This window comes from Cetorhinus maximus, chromosome 5 (genome assembly GCF_964194155.1).
Source record: "Cetorhinus maximus chromosome 5, sCetMax3.hap1.1, whole genome shotgun sequence".
NCBI classification, from domain to species: domain Eukaryota; kingdom Metazoa; phylum Chordata; class Chondrichthyes; order Lamniformes; family Cetorhinidae; genus Cetorhinus; species Cetorhinus maximus.
The window spans coordinates 124524244-124541185 of record NC_135883.1 but is presented as its reverse complement, the minus strand read 5'-3'; the positions used below and the strand labels follow the sequence as shown (position 1 = coordinate 124541185).

The 16942-nt window shown below is 42.4% G+C and overlaps 1 protein-coding gene across 3 annotated transcripts in view; it reads right to left on the bottom strand.

Annotated features, from left to right (window-relative positions):
- Positions 1 to 16942, bottom strand: part of ibtk (inhibitor of Bruton agammaglobulinemia tyrosine kinase) — a 153849-nt gene that overhangs the window by 84790 nt on the left and 52117 nt on the right. For 2 of the 3 annotated variants that reach the window (XM_078542452.1, XM_078542451.1), the window contains 4 exons: positions 8821 to 8991; positions 7593 to 7710; positions 6597 to 6777; positions 5043 to 5166 (listed from right to left, as the gene is read on the bottom strand). In XM_078542452.1, coding sequence (XP_078398578.1) covers positions 5043 to 5166; positions 6597 to 6777; positions 7593 to 7710; positions 8821 to 8991 — 594 coding nt within the window. The remainder of the gene's footprint in view (positions 1 to 5042; positions 5167 to 6596; positions 6778 to 7592; positions 7711 to 8820; positions 8992 to 16942) is intronic. The other variant, XM_078542450.1, reaches the window with a different exon arrangement.

The window sequence follows — 16942 nt, the reverse complement described above, 5'->3', positions numbered from 1 at the left end:
GAGCCCATCTGCCTCTTTTGAAATAAAATATTGCCACTGTTTCTACTTTCCTTTGACACACTAACTTTATATTATGCCATCTATGCATAGAATCATGTATCTAAAGAACTTTCCTGCATTCATTTTCCATATCCATCATAAGCTCACATGTTTTGCCCCCCATTCCCCCCCCACCCCATGTTCACTTGTCATGATTCACAGAGGTGTGCGCTGGGTTCCACCATAATTTAGAGTGGGAATGTTGATGGAGCTTTACCCTCCAGTTAGCTGCCTGAATTCTCAGTTAAATATGATAGGGCTATGTAATTTTACTCTGAACAGTTGGTGTCATGAAACTATCATATTTTTTTCATAATATTATTGTGGTTTATTCTAAAGTAGGTTTATGACAGTGTGTGTATGGTTCTGTGTGACTTCATTGAATTGGAGTCAGAGATTGCAAGGTTGAAATCATCAGAAGAAGTTCGGGTAAAGGGCATTTGAAATAAATACAAACTGCTGTCATTTACATACAAGATAATTACAGAATAGCAGAAATCACATAGCAAGTGGCACAATGCCCAATTTACACAATAATGATACAGTTGCACGAAACCTTAATTGAATCATTGATACAACATTGGTTTTGTTTATTTATGGGATGTGGGCGTCACTGGTTAGGACAGCATTTAATGCCCATCCCTAACAGCCCTTGAGAAGGTGGTGGGGAGCTGCCATCCTGAACTGCTCCAGTCCATGTGGTGCAAGCACACTCGCAGTGTTTTAAGGGAGTTCCAGGATTTTGCCCCAGCGACAATGAAGGAACAGCGATATATTATCAAGACAGGATGATGAGTGGCTTGGAGGGGAACAGGTTTTGGTGTTCCCACCCCCAAGTTTCTGCTGCCCCTGTGCTTTTAGATGGTAACAATCGTGGGTTTGGAAAATGCTGTCTAAGAAGCCTTGGTGAGTTCCTGCAATGCATCTTGTAGATGGTTCACACTGGTGCCACTGTGCATCTGTGGTGGATGGAGTCAATGTTTGTGGATAGAGTGCCAATCAAGCGGGTTGCTTTGTCCTGGATGGTGTTTGAGTTGCACTCATCCAGGCAAGTGCAGAGTATTCAATCACATTCCTGACTTGTGCCTTGTAGAGGGTGGATAGGCTTTGGGGAGTCAGGTGATGAGTTACTCACTGCAGGATACCTAGCCTCTGACCTCCTCTTGTAGCCACAGTATTTAGATTACTAGTCCAGTTCAGTTTCTGGTCAACGGTAACCCCCAGGGTGTTGATAGTGAGGGATTCAGCTATGGTATTGCCATTGAATGTCATGGGGCAATGGCTCTCTCTTGTTGGAGATGGTCATTGCCTGGCACAAATTGTGGGGCGCAAATGTTATTTGCCACTTGTTAGCCCAAACCTGCTGCATTTGGACATGGGCTGCTTCAGTATCTGAGGAGTCGCGAATGGTGCTGAACATTATGCAATCATCAGCAAACATTCCCACTTTGCACCTTATGATGGAAGGAAGGTCACTGATGAAGCTAAAGATGATTGAGCAGAGACACTACCCTGAGGAACTCCTGCAGTGATGTCCTGGAACTGAGATGATTAACCGCCAACAATCACTACCAGGTATGACTCCAACCAGCAGAGAGAGTTCCCCCTGATTCCCATTGACTCCAGTTTTGCTAGGGCTCATTGATGCCACGCTCGGTCAAATGCTGGCTTGATGTCAAGGTCAGTCACTCTCACCTCGGGAATTTAGCTCTTTTGCCCATGTTTGAACTAAGGCCGTAATGAGGTCAGGTGTTGATTGGCCCTGGCGGAACCCAAACTGAACATTAGTGAGCAGGTTATTGCTAAGCATGTGCCGCTTGATAGCACTGTTGATGACCCCTTCCATCACCTTACTGATGATCGAAAGTAGACCAGCAGGGCAGCAATTGTCTGGGCTGAATTTGTCCTGCTTTTTGTGCACAGGACATACCAGGGCAATTTTCCACATTGCTGGGTAGATGCCAGTATTGTAGCTGTACTGGATCAGCTTGGCTAGGAGTGCGGCAGTTTCTGGAAGACAAGTCATTAGTAGTATAGCCAGAATATCGTCAGGGCCCAGTGCCTTCAGCCATTTCGTGATATCACATGGAGTGAATCGAATTGCCTAAGACTGGTATCTGTGATGCTGAGGACCTCCAGAGGAGGCTGAGATGGATCATCCACTCGACACTTCTGGCTGCAGGTGGTTTTGATTTCTTTTGTACTGATGTGATGGGCTCCCCATTATTGAGGATGGGGGTATTTGTGGAGCTGCCTCCTCCTCTTCGTTGTTTAATTGTCCACCACCATTCATGACTCAATGTGGCAGGGCTGCAGAGCTGAGATCTTATCTGTTAGTTGCGGAATCACTTAGCCCTGACTATCACTTGTTGCTTATACTCTTTGGTACGCAAGTAGTCCTGTTGTAGCTTCACCAGGTTGACACCTCATTTTTAGGTATGACTGGTGCTGCTCCTGGCATGCCCACCTGCACTGTTCATTGAACATCACTAAATGCATAATGGCCCTCCTGGTCATCACATCACACTTAATCATGCTCTTCAGTGGAGAATTTGCATTAAGTATTGACATTTAGATGACATATAAAAACCAATAACTCCCTGATAAAATGCTAAGCAATGCTAATGCCACTAGATGGCATCTATAACATACATTCAGGGTAAATATAAATTTCAATGACCAAAACCTGAATGAAATGGCCTTTCAGACATTGGAGACAAATTTCTCCCCATGTCTATAAACACACATGCACCAGCATTTTAAAAAAAAAATTCTTTTTAACGAAATCTAGATACAGGCAACAATGTCTTTACATAGAACTAGCTAAGCCAGACTGCTGTACCCTAGATATGCAGTTATCACCAGTGTTTTGTGTACTGGCACTAAGGCAACTTCTCTCCCAATACCTAAGCAAAAGACTTCATCTAAGAGAAGGCAATTTAGATTCCAATAATTATATATTGCAAAGGCATTCCAGTTTGTCGCATGATGAAATTCTGTCACAATGGCCAAAAAAAGGTGAACCATGATCAGCAATTTTCTAATTTCTGACAAAATCTACGCCTAGCTACCCCTGCTCCAGGCATCATCGCCATAGCCAACAGCAAGAGCTCAAAAGGATGAATGGATCCTGAGCATCAACCTACATCCTACCACTCTGGCTAACGTTTGAGGAATAAAATAATTTTTGTTCATAACAATACCCTATTTCAAACAAAACAAACAACTGCCACCTATGCTAAGGCCAGTAGATGGCACACATAACACTACACTTCAATCCCAGGTGTACATGACTGAACAAACTTCAGGCTAAAGCTCGAAATAAAAGGTCTTTCTAATCAATTTTGTAAATGCTGAATGACTTGATATTCAAACTGTAAAAGCATTGGCAGAGAACACTTCATTGACAAAATGATGTGATTTTTCATATTTCTATATTGTAAATGACTTGTCAGCAACAATTAACATTTAATAAGGATTCATATTCTACGAATATTTAAGGGTATCATTTGCACTATAGCCAAAAGCAGATGTCACATGCCGTACTTTCTACTTCTGTGCCAATTGGTGCTATTTTTGCCGACAGGTTCTACTTAGAAAAAGGAGACTTTAAACTAATCAAATAACTTTATCACCACCCTGAGTTTGTTAGTGATCATTCTTTTTTTCCCCAGTCACATAACCATAGACACAAGGTAGTTTATTCCTTTAAGTTGTATTAGTTCAATATGCAAAGAAATCAGATCACAGAAACAATATTATAAATTTTTTAAAGTTTTTTTTTTTAAAATGTCACACCAATCTTATTATGTCCAGTCGTGGCTGACTGTTCGTGGTACTTAGAATATTTCCCAACCCTTTGCCTTCCACAATAATCAGTACTTCAAATTATAGTTACATCTCTGCCTCACTGTCACCTCTTCTTCAGCTATTATGAGAAGAGGGGGATGTAACCATTTCATTGTTTTATTTGTTCCATGGATGACTGGCAAGGCTGCATTTATTGCTCATCACTAGTTGCCCTAAGACGGTGTTAGAACTTCTGAAGCAATTGTTTGTATAACTGAATGGCTTGTTAGGCCACTTTGAAGGACATCAAAAGTCATCCATGTGGTTTACAGTTATATGTAGATTCAACTGGGCAAGAATAGTAGTAGTATTGCAGTTGGCATTTAACAACAAAACAGTTACACCTGAACACTGAAGAAATGTCATCTGACTCGCTGGATCTGATAAAAGTATGGCAATAAGTAAATCCACCCAAGTTTGAGGTAGGTACAAATTTGTTCATGCGCCAGCATTTATTTCCCATCCCTAATTGTCCTTGTTCAGAGGGCACTTAAGAGTCAACCAAATTACTGTGGGTCTGGAGTCACATGTAGGTCAGATCAAGTAAGGGCGACAGATTTCCTTCCCTAAAGGGCATTGGTGAACCAGATGGGTTTTTACGACAATCGACAATGGTTTCGTGGTCATCAGACTTTTAATTCCAGATTTTTATTGAATTCAAATTTCACCATCTGCCGCAATGGAATTTGAACCCAGGTTCCCAGAGCATTACCCTGGGTCTCTGGAATACTAGCCCAGTGACAATACCACTATACCATCGCCTCCCCCAGCTATTTGTCTATTTTTAAATAAGAATATAAAGCTGAATAGGCGGGGGGGGTAAGAGGTAGTGTTTTTTTTTCTAAATATGCGCTCTCACCCACACTCTCCATTACAGCCTACCAGAAGATACTGCCTGCAACTGAAAAAAATAAGAGAAGCAATTAATTTTCAGATGACTGTCTATGTCATCTTTAGGCAGAGCAGAGTAGCTGAGTGGGGACACAAAATTTTCCAATACTTATAATGTAACTGACCTCCATTTAGCAACACTACAGCATATAGTTAAAAACACCAGTCAAATCTCTGTGCCTCTGACCTCTAGTGCATGCGTTGGTACATCATAATATTAGGAGAGAGAGGGGTGAAGGAAAACTGCAAATATCTCCACTTACCCTGCCTGCTTCATCCAGGGCAAGTATGCAAATTTTTTCACCTCCTCCCTCATTAAGTACCTGAGGGTCAACTTTATGATCCAGGTGTCCACCAGTAACAAGAACTTTCTTCAAGTTTAACTGCCTGCACATCCAAGAAAACAATTAAATTCAGCACCTCCTGGAAAGACAATTATTATACATACAACAAAAGGTTAGCAATTGAGAAAATCCAATGTACGTTAAGAACATTACACGGCATTATATCTAACTCCATAACTCTACTAGACTACTATCCAGATGTATCTTGAATGCTCCTAGTGTTTGCACCTTTACTACCCTGACAGGTAATTGCAGACACTTATCATCCGTTATGTGTAGAAACTTTAACATCGGATTTAACTTTTCAGTAACTTATACTCCACTACCTCTGGACCGGTTTTGGATTTATTCTCTAGCCCACTTAATATCTTATATACTTCAGGGAGGACTCACTCTCTAAACAATGTAAACTGAAATTATTTAACTTTTCCCTCTGTCATTATGCTTCCACTTGAAATCACTGTTATTCATCTTCTCTCTACTTTCTTCAATACTAGTACATCTCTCTTGCAACATCAAAATAGTGCACAGTACATTTTAACTGGTTCACTAATTGTCCAAATATTGATAGTAACAAGTTCACTATTATTCTCACTACAAATTAAATAATAAATAAAGGCTCAAACTACTCCCTTAAATGCAAAAATGTGTTACCTTCTAGAAAGACGAGGCAAATCACAAGTGCGTTGTCTGAGGAGGTATGCTGGTTTTATAAATCAAAGTGTAGTCAAAGTACAAGGTACAAGAGAATATAAAAAAATAAGGGGAATAGGCCGTTTGGTCCCTCAAGCCTGCTCTGCCAATCAATAAGATCATGGCTGATCTGATTGTGGCCTTAACTCCACTTTCCTGGCTGCCCCCCTCAACCTTTGACTCCGTTGTAGACCAAGAATCTGTCTGACCTAGCCTTGAACGCGGTCTAGCCTCCACTGTTCCCTGCGGTGGAGAATTCCAAACATTAATGACTCAGAGAAGAAGCTCCTCTTCGTCTCAGTCTTAAATGGGAGACCCCTTATTTTGAAACTGTACTCCCTAATTCTAGATTTCCCATGAAGGGAACCATCCTCTCATCATCTACCCTGTCAAGTCCCCTCAGAATTTTATGTGCTTCAAAAAGATCAGCTCTCATTCTTCTAAACGCTTATAGGCCTAACCTGCTCAGCCTTTCCTCAAATTAACCCCTTCATCCCAGGAATCAACAAGTTACCATCTATAAAATACAAACCCCAAAACTAAGACACACTGGTCCTTGTCAGGAGCTTTAAATAACATGTTAACAGTTCAGAGTATCACTAAATACCACCACGAATTGGACATACTTAACTTCCAAGTTGGATTCTCCAATCTGTGCTCTGGCAACTGAGATTCCACCAGAGATACAGTATTGTAAATTCAGGTCTGTAGATTCTCAATTACTATCCTTTGAAACAGTCCTACTGTAATAGTTAAAAAATGTTAAAGACAAATAAATACCTGGAAGCAATTTTCTTGCATTGATAGCCTGTCAACAGGTAAACATCTCCTCTTTCCGTAACACACACTGTGGCTCCATCACTTGCTGCTGCTAGAGATATCACTATATCCTTATGATGCAAAGCTGATACTTGACGAGGTGCAAGCACACATCGCTCCCCATTAGGGTCCATTAAGTAACCTGAATCAATAATTCAGATAAATTTTAAATACTGGCATGTCGGAGTACTCAAGGAATTCACACACATTCAGAATAAACTGTAATGTAACACACAAATATTGACATTTCCAAAAATTTGAAAGGCAAGATCAAAGTCTTGAATTTAAAGCAGAGGAATACAACCATCATTGCAACTTTAAAAATAGAGGAAGATTTCCAAGAATAGTGTACCAATGTTTTAACATTTTTTAGCAGAGTATGCCAAAAACAATTTTATCACCTATATTTGTCAAAAATTATATTTATGTAATTTGTACACTTAAATTGACTTTAAACCAGTGAACCACCCACATACAAAATAATCATAACAAAATGTTAAAACAAAGGCTACAGGTGAGGTAAATAAAATATAGAATAGCACAATGTCCTTTCACCTATCTGACCAAGGTTCAAATCCTGCTCAGACTGGCAGAATAATAATCACCTCCTTTAAACAATTGCAGGTATCTCAAGTAAGCTCATACAATCATACACTAAACAGCCTAAAGATAAAAAGTGTTCAAAGTTAAAATATCAAAATCATGTAGTAGTGTGCACTTCTAAGGCTGAGCAAAATGTAGAGGGTTTACCCTACATTTAACTTAGGCTATAAAGGAACTGGCCACACTTGATATTTATAGAAAGTGGAGGACGATGCAAAGTGAAAAGAACTTTTTGTTAAATACAATTAGTGTATAAAATGTCACAGCTTTGTGCAGGTTCTTAGTGACATGCAAAGCTGGCATGGCAAATTCACTAGTACAAGCATTACAACTGAAACAGCTTCTACACCTTACCAAGCTGGCCACCATTCAGACCCATGGTATACAGCGCTTCCCTTGTCCACAGAACAGTGTGAAACCGTCCCACAGCAACTCCAATCACAGTTCTTCCTTTAAGGGTTTTGGACTGAACCTTCATAAACATGTTAAAAAAAGTACAGATCCACAAATATTAAGCAAATAAAAGCACAAAAAAGTTTCCTTTTCTATTTATTCCAAATCAACAGGTTCCATATATGGTTTTACAAAAATTCTTAACATTACGGTACATCATACTCAAACAGCGCACTGGTACAAAGTTGTCGACAGCATGTGCAATTGAGATCAAAATAAATTTTAGATTTTACTTGCTATAAAGTTTGGGTTGTAGTTACCCCAAGCTAATTTAAGGCTTCCATTAAGCTCACTCACATAATTTAGCTCTGTTTATGAAATTTAATTTTAAAAAGTCAAGAAAGTTAGAGGTTTCAGGAAACATTAGGTGGAGAGTGAACTTGAAAAATAAAACCACACATTATTCAGGATGATGGTTTTGGTTAGCTTTCAAAAGCAACATTTTTAATAAAAATACTTAAATATGAATCAAATGTAATAAATAATCTCTGGATCTACTAATTAGAACTGTCAACTAAGAATATTATTTAATTTTACATGGCATTTACTGGGCATTTCCACATCAAATCTTCATATATAATGGAGTGAAAGAGAACTGCTTAACTTCAGTGGCTACAAAAGGTCACATTTATTTGGTAATTCTTCTCCGACACTCATAAAATACAATCATAGAATCTTGCAGTATAGAACGAGGCTATTCCATGCTTGTTCTAGCTCTTACAAAGAGTTACCTAATTAGTCCTACTCACCTGCTTTTTCCTCACAGCCCTTCATTTTTATCTCTTTTCAAGTATATATCCAATTGTCCTTTGAAGTTATGAAGATACCAAATCCCAAAATTCAATTCCCACCCTATGAAATACGGCAAAACCTAACTTTAATTGACTGTTCAATAAATTTGTTAAGAATTTGAAACTTTCCCACAATTTTGTTTAACCTTAACTTCATGAAATATACTCACTGAAAATTCTCATTAGCCCAGATCAACTATTTTTGAAAAAGTTGCTGATAGTGAGACTAAAATTTCCAGTTTGCATTAAATGTTCAAAATAAAACTGCTTCAGTATTAGGACATCGACCCCTCAAATGGCCATTTGTCATGCATCTCCAAAAGACTTCCCATAAATACCTGTCTTGGTATGCTACTGTTGGCTGGTGGAGGTGCAATACCCAGTTGATTGTAAGTGTTCAGTCCAAAAGTAAAAATGGATCCATCCTCTGTCAAAATAATTGTATGGTCCTTTGCAGCTGCCACCCGAGAACAACGATGGCTAGCTAGACCTTCCACCATTCGGGGAACCTAACAAAACAGCAAAGTTATATAGTAAGTGTGCAATCAAAAAGTCTCATTAGAAATCTCTACACATCTTGTCAAACAATGTCTTGCCAAGTAGCTGAGTCATGAGGTTCAGAAAAGCTCAACATTTATACAGTGCCCTAAATGTACAAATCTAGCCCCAGGCGCTTCAAAGAAAATCAGTCAAAAATAGGCTCTGAATCAAAGGTAATGGTATCAGAAGGGGTGTCCAAAAGCGATATCAAAGAGATGGGTTTTCAAAAAGTCTTAAAGGGGGACATGGAGGTGGAGTGGCAGGAAGGTTGGGGAAAAAATTCCAGAGCTCAAAGCCTAGAATGGTTTAAAGCATAGCCACTAATGGCGGTGTGAAGGAAGAGGTTCTGAGGTACATACGTGACTTGAGGCAGTTACTGAGATAGGGAAGAGAAAGGTTCTGAATGGATTTAAACATAAGATCAGAATTTAAGATTTTGGGCATTGGGAAACTGGAAGCCAACATAGGCCAGGAAGGTCAGAGTGCACAAAAATAGTGCCATATAGGATAGAGATAGCGAAGTTTTAGGCAAGCTGAAGCTTATGTAGTGTGGAGGATGAGAAGCTGACCAATAGTGTATTGGAGTACCAGAGTCTAGAAGTGACAAATAGCTGTGTGTCAACAGCACACATGTGGAACCTGACCCCATATTTTTTGGTGATGTTGCAAAGTGGCAGCAGGTTGAGAAGGAAGAGGTAGAGGTCAGGGATGCATCCTTTGGGCACATTAAAGGTAGCGGTGAAGGGGTGGCAGAGAGGTCATTGATGAGGATGCTCTTGCTATAACTAGGTAGGTAGGAGGGGAGCCAAGCAAGGGCAGTCACACTGAGCTGGGTAATGAGATATTGGAGGATGGTGTGATGGATTGTGTGAAAGGCTGTAGAGATCAAGATGCATGAGGAGGAAAAATGCACCGTGGTCACAGTCACAAAGGATGTCATTTGTGATTAAGGCCATTTTCGTAATGTAACAAGGGCAGAACCTAGATTCAAACATGAAATTTCACAGATTTCAGAGGCTTCAACACATTGAAGAACTTTGGAATGAGAAGGGAGACTGAAGGTTGCGAGGTAATTTCAAAGACAGAGATCAAGGGTGGAATCATCCTAGTTTGCTCTAAGTGCGGTAGTGGGCGGGTAAAACGTTTTACCCGCCAGCCGTGGTGGCGAGTTTTCATGCCATATTGTCCCAAACCCACCGCATTACTTATGCATTCCCAGGAAACATGCCGTTTCCATGACAGGCGGGCTCTCATTAGCCCGACATGCCATCACCTTGCTGCTTCATCAAGCCAGGCACAACATTTAAAGTACAGCCATGCTCTATGCTTCCAGCCCAGGGCTGCAGCAAAGACGACTTGGCCCCAAAAGGCAAGATGACTCCAGCGCCTTTTGGATGCCGTGGAGACCCGCTGTGATGTCCTCTGCCCCCATTCTAGCCTCAGGAGGGCAGCTAAATTACAACTCCAACTTGGGAGGCACTGGCAGCGATGGTCAGTGCCAATGCTGCACAGAAGAGGTTGGCCATCCAATGCAGATAGACGATAAATGATCTCATCCATGCAGCCAGGGTATGGTAACCATCTCATCATTCTAAACTTGCACACTCAAGCCCATCACACATTCAATGGCATCTCACTCACTGCCAGCTCAAGGGACATCACCATCCATTTTCTCTCACACACCGTCACATGTCCATCTGGCCTCATCTCCTCTGGAGGCTGCCTCCTCAGCCCTCACCACCTTGAGGCCACTTGCACAGGTCACATGTGCCCCCATACACACCCTGGGATACCCTCCTTTCCCAGTACAGCTCTCGTCCTACAGCTTCTTCCATTGCCCGAGGCCACTTCTCCCCCTTCCCCAAGCAAGATTTTGCCCTGCAGCCATTGAAAAGCCACCCATATACGGTTGATCTGGTAGGTAGAGACCTACCCATGAGCCCCTCTAAAAGTGATGTGGTGCTGTCTGTGAAGCTTGGCACTGATGACTATGAGTGCTGACCGAAGCAAGGTAGGCAAACAAATCTTGAAGTCCTGAGCGAAGTGCAGTCCGCCAGTTGCACATCGCTTATGTGCTGGTGTGAAACATATTGGCGAGAAAAATGGGTGGTCCAGTGGAGGGGGGTGGGGGGGTGAAAGAGATGTCCTGCAGGCTGGCCTTATAATGATAATGCTTATGTATTACAATGAGGATTCCAACCTTTGATGGCAGGAAGCACAGCCCGCCATTGGCAGGCTGAGCAGACAATCGCAAACTGGTTTCACACCGTCATGAAACCAATCGTGCCATATTGTCCACTCACACCACCGAACACAACCAACGCCGGCGGGCACGAAAAGTCCCAGCCCAAGGATGGATAGTCATTGAAAGGGAAGGCGACAAAATCTGAAAAGCAGCAACCACCTACAATGTAAACTAGCAAGAGGTGCCAAGGAGAGAAATTAGGTGGTCAGCAGTTTCATGGGACTGGTACAGAAGGAGCAGGAGGTGGGCTGAGTGGGCAAAATGAGTTTGGAGATGGCAATGAACAGAGATAGGAGGGAAGGGACATTAGCAGCAGAGGCAGGTGAGCTGACAATCTCAATTTTAGTGAAAAAGAAGCCCGTGCGCAACTTGTATTTGCTGTTGAAAGCGACAGTTGAGGAGATAGTGCAGAAGGATTTAAGGAAATGGTCGGTATGGAGGAAAGAAAATGGGTTAACCCTGAAGTAGTGGGCAGAGTTGAAAAGGAGAGCGAGGCCCAATAATGCTCAATGTGGTCTAGCCAGGTCTGGTTATGGATGTTTTAATCAATTGTGTTCTAGATATGCTCAAGCATCATTTGGGCTTAAGGCATGAACCTGGAGATCATATCAGGGAAAAGAACGAGGCTGACATAGATTAAAGGTTTTACTTGGCAAGAGTATCGACGATTGAGGTTGAGTTGAGCAGATGGACAGCTGCACAGTTATCACAGAAATAGAGGGCCAAAGGCTTTGATGGGGAGTAATTTGGGTTTATGCGTGATAGGCATCCCAACAGTGACCATTATGCGTGATTAACATCCCAACAGTGACCATCATGGTTCAATAAGCAGAACAATAGTCGGTTGGCTTATGGAGGGGGGGAGGGGGGGAGGTGGTGGCATAGTGGTATTGTCGCTGGACTAGTAATCCAGAGACCCAGGTATTACTTGTGGGGACCAGAGTTCAAATCCCACCATGGCAGATGGTGAAATTTGAATTCAATAAATAATGAATTGGAATTAGAAGCCTAATGATGACCATGAAACCACTGTATATTGGTGAAGAAACCATCTGCTTCACTAATGCCCTTTAGGGAAGGAAATCTGCTGTCCTTAGTGGTCTGACTGACAGGTGACTCCAGATTCACAGCAATGTGGTTTACTCTTAAAAGCCCTCTAGCAAGCCACTCAGTTGTATCAAACCGCTAGAAAGTCAACAACCAGATCACTACCCAGCATCGACCTAGGCAACGGAAACAACAACTGCAAACTCAGCCCTGTCGACTCTGCGAAGTCCTCCTTACTAACATCTGGGGGTTTGTGCCAAAATTGGGAGGGCTGTCTCACAGACTAGTCAAGCAACAGCCTGACATAGGCATACGCATGGAATCATACCTTACAGATAATATCCCAGACACCACCATCACCATCCCTGGGTATATCCTGTCCCACCGGACAGACCAAGCAGAGCTGACGGCACAGTGGTATACAGTAAGGAGAGTGTTGCCCTGGGAGTGCTCAACATCAACCCTGGACCCCATGAAGTCTCATGGCATCAGGTCAAACAAAAGCAAGGAAACCTCCTCATTACCATGTACTGTACCAGCCCGCACCCTCTCCCCCACCTCACCTCAGCTGATCAATCAGTACTTCTACATTTTGAACACCACTTGGGAGAAGCACTGAGGGTGACAAGGGCGCAGAACGTACTCTGGGTGGGGGACTTCAATGTCCATCACCAAGAGTGCCTCAGTAGCATCACTGCTGATCAAGCTGACCAGGTCCTAAAGGATATAGCTGCTCGACTTGGTCTGCGGCAGATGGTGAGAGAACCAACAAGAGGGAAAAACATACTTGACTTAATCCTCACCAACCTGCCTGCCTCAGATGCATCTGTCCATGACAGTAGCAGTAAGAGTGACCACCGCAGAGTCCTTGTGGAGACAAAGTCCCATCTTCACTGAGGATACCTTCCATTGTGTTGCATGGCACTCCCACCACGCTAAATGGGATAGGTTTCAAACAGATCTAGCAACTCAAGACAGGGCATCCATGAGGCGCTGTGGGCCATCAGCAGCAGCAGAATTGTACTCAACCACAATCTGTAATCTCATGGTACCACCCCAGCTACCATTACCACCAGCCAGGGCACCAACCCTGGTTCAATGAAGAGTGTAGGATGGCATGCCAGGAGCAGCACCAGGCATGCCTAAATATGAGGTGTCAATCTAGTGAAGCTACAGCAAAGGGCTACTTGCAAGGCAAGCAGCATAAAGAGCAAGTGATAGACAGAGCTAAGTGATTCCACAACTAACAGATCAGATCTAAGCTCTGCAGTCCTGCCACATCCAGTCATGAATGGTGGTGGACAATCAAATAACTCACTCGAGGAGAAGGCTCCAAAAATATCCCCATCCTCAATTATGGGGGGAGTCCAGCACATCAATGCAAATGGAAATACGTAAATGCAAGGAGTATAATAAATAAAGCCAATGAGCTGAGGGCCCAGATAGACAGAATGATACCATTGCTATAACTGAAACTTAACTCGAGGGACAAAAATGGCAGCTCAGCTTCCCTGGATATAGAGTTTCCAGGCAGGATAGGGAGGAGGATAAAAAAAGGTGGGGGTGTAGCATTATTGCTTAAATAATCAATAACAGCCGTGAGGAGGGGCGATATGCCAAATGAAGCATCAAATGAGGCCATATGGGTTGAGCCCAGAAATAAAGAAGGGGAGCCACATTGCTAGGAATCTGCTATAGACCCCCAAAAGAGTGGAAGGGAGTTAGAAGAGCAAATGTGTAGACAGGGTTTCTGAGTGCAAAAACAATAGGGCAGTAATCACTGGAGACTTCAACTACCCTAATATCAATTGGGATATGAACTGTGTGATGGTCACAGAGGGCGCAAAATTCTTGAACTGCATTCAAGAGAACTTTTTTAGCCAACACGTAACAAGCTCAACGAGAGGGGGAGCAATTCTAGATTTAGTCTAAGGAAGTGAAGCTGGACAAGTGGATAAAGTAACAATGGAGGACCATTTTGGAGATAGTGGCCATACTAGAGTTAGATTTAGCATCATTATGGAAAAGAACAAAGATAAAATAGGAGTAAAAATTCTAAATTGGGGGAAGACAAATTTTAAAAAGCCGAGAGGCGAGCTGGCAAGAGTGCACTGGACACAGCTATTCGAAGGAAAAACTGTGTCAAATCAGTGGGAGAATCTCGAAGGCGAGATTTTACGGGCACAATGTAGACATGTCCCCACAAAGAAAAAGGGTGGTACTGCCAAATCTAGAGCCCCCTGGTTATCCAGAAGCATACAGGCCAAGATAAAGCAGAAAAAGAAAGCTTATGACAGTCATAAAAGGCTTAATACCACAGAAAGCCTGCAGGAGTACTGAAAGTACAAGGTTGAAGTAAAAATGGAAATTAGGAAAGCAGAGAGAGGGTGCGAAAAATATTGGCAGTTAAAATAAAGGAACTCATAAGGTGTTTTACCAGTACATTAAGAGCAAGAGGATACGGGCTGCAGCGGTTCAAGAAGGCAGCTCACCACCACCTTCTCAAGGGCAACTAGGGATGGACAATAAATGCTGGCCCAAGCCAGCGAAGTCCACATCCTATGAATGAATAAAAAAAAAGGAGAATAACTAAGGAAAAGGTCGGGCCTGTCAGAAATGTACATGGTAACTTGTGGGCTGATGCAGAAGATATGGGTAGGGTTCTCAATGAGTACTTTGTCTCTGTCTTCACTAAGGAGAGGGATGATGCAGACATCCTAGTTAAAGGGAAGGAGTATGAAACATTACGTACAATAAACAGAGAGAGAAGTACTGGAGGGACTGGCGTCCTTGAAGGTGGATAAATAAACAGGGCCAGATGGATTGTATACTAGGCTTTTGAAGAAAGCCAGACAGGAAATAGTGGTTGCTCTGAGGGTCATTTTCCAATCCTGGCTAGACACAGGCAAGGTCCCAGAAGATTGGAGGTCTGTTAATGTTGTACCATCATTTAAAAAGGTGCAAAGGATAGGCCAGAAAATTATAGGCCAGTGAGTCTGGCTTCTGTGGTGGGCAAATTATTGGAAACAATTCTGAGACGCAGAATAAACTGTCACCTAGAAAAGCATGGATTATCAGGGATAGTCTGCATGCTTTTGTTAGGGGAAGATCGTGTCTTACCCCTAAGTTAATAGAATTTTTTGAGGAAGTAACAAGGAGGATTGATGAGGGCAGTGCAGTGGGTGTTGTCTACAAGGATGTCAGTAAGGCATTGACAAGGTCCCACCCACATGGCAGACTGGTCAGGCAAGTAAGATCTCATGGGATACAGGGGAAGGTGGCAGGTTGGATCCAAAATTGGCTCAGTGTCAGGAAACAAAGGGTAATGGTTGATGGATGTTTTTGTGAATGGAGAACAGTTTCCAGTTGTGTTCCACAGGGCTCAATGTTGGGGCCCTTGCTGTTTGTTGTGTATATTAATGATTTAGACTTCAAAGTAGAAGGCATGATTGGGAAATATGCAGATGATACAAAAATTGGAAATGTAGTTGATAGTAAAGAGGACAGCTGTTGACTCAAGAATGATATTCATGGTTTGCTTGAGTGGGTGGAGAAGTGGCAAATGGAATTCAATCCAGGAAAAGTGAGAGGTAACATATTTGGGGAGAGCAAACAAAGCAAAGGAATACCCAATAAACGGGAAGCTATTGAGAGGGGTTGAGGAAGTGAGACACCTTGGAATGCATGTCCACAGGTCCTTGAAGGTGGCAGGGCAGGTGGACAAGGTGGTCAAGAAAGCATATGGAATGATTTCCTCTATTGGGTGAGGTATTGAATACAAAAGCAGGGATGGAATGATGGAACTGTATAAAACACTGGTTAGGCCACTGCTGGAATTGTGTGTAGAGTTCTGGTTGCCACATTACAGAAAGAGCATAATTGCTGTGGAGAGAGTGCTGAGAAGATTTACAAGAATGTTGCCAGGGCTTGAAAATTGCAGGTATGAGGAGAGATTGGATAAACTAGGGTTGCTTTCCTTAGAACAGAGGAAGCTAAGGGGTGACCTAATTGAGGTGCACAAAATTATGAGGGGCTTAGATAGGGTAGACAGGAATGACTTGTTTCCCCTAGCTGAGGGGTCATTTACCAAGGAGCATAGATTTAAGGTGATTGGCAGAAGGATTAGTGCGGACATGTGGAAAAACTTTTTCACCCAGAGGATGGTGGGCATCTGGAATTCACTGCCTAAGTTGCTGGTTGAAGTTGAAACACTCAACTCATTTAAAAAGGTACCTGGATCTGCATCTGAAATGCTATAGCCTGCAAGACTACAGACCAAGTGCTGGAAAATGGAATAAAATGAGGCAGCTAGTTCCTTATTTCTCTTTTTGGCCTGCTCAGGCATGATGGGCTGAATGTCCTCTTTCTACAGCATAACCTTTCTATGGTTCCATAAAGCTGAAGCATTTGTAACAATCTTTAGCCAGAAGTGTCAAGTGAATGATCCATTTCGGCCTCCTCTGAAGGTCCTCAGCATCACAGATGCCACTCTTTACCAATTCGATTCACTCCAGGTGATATCAAGAAACGGATGAAGGCACTGGATACTGCTATTTGCACAACACAAATGCCAGGCAATGATCATCCCCAACAAGAGATAATCTAACCATTGCCCCTTGACATTCAAT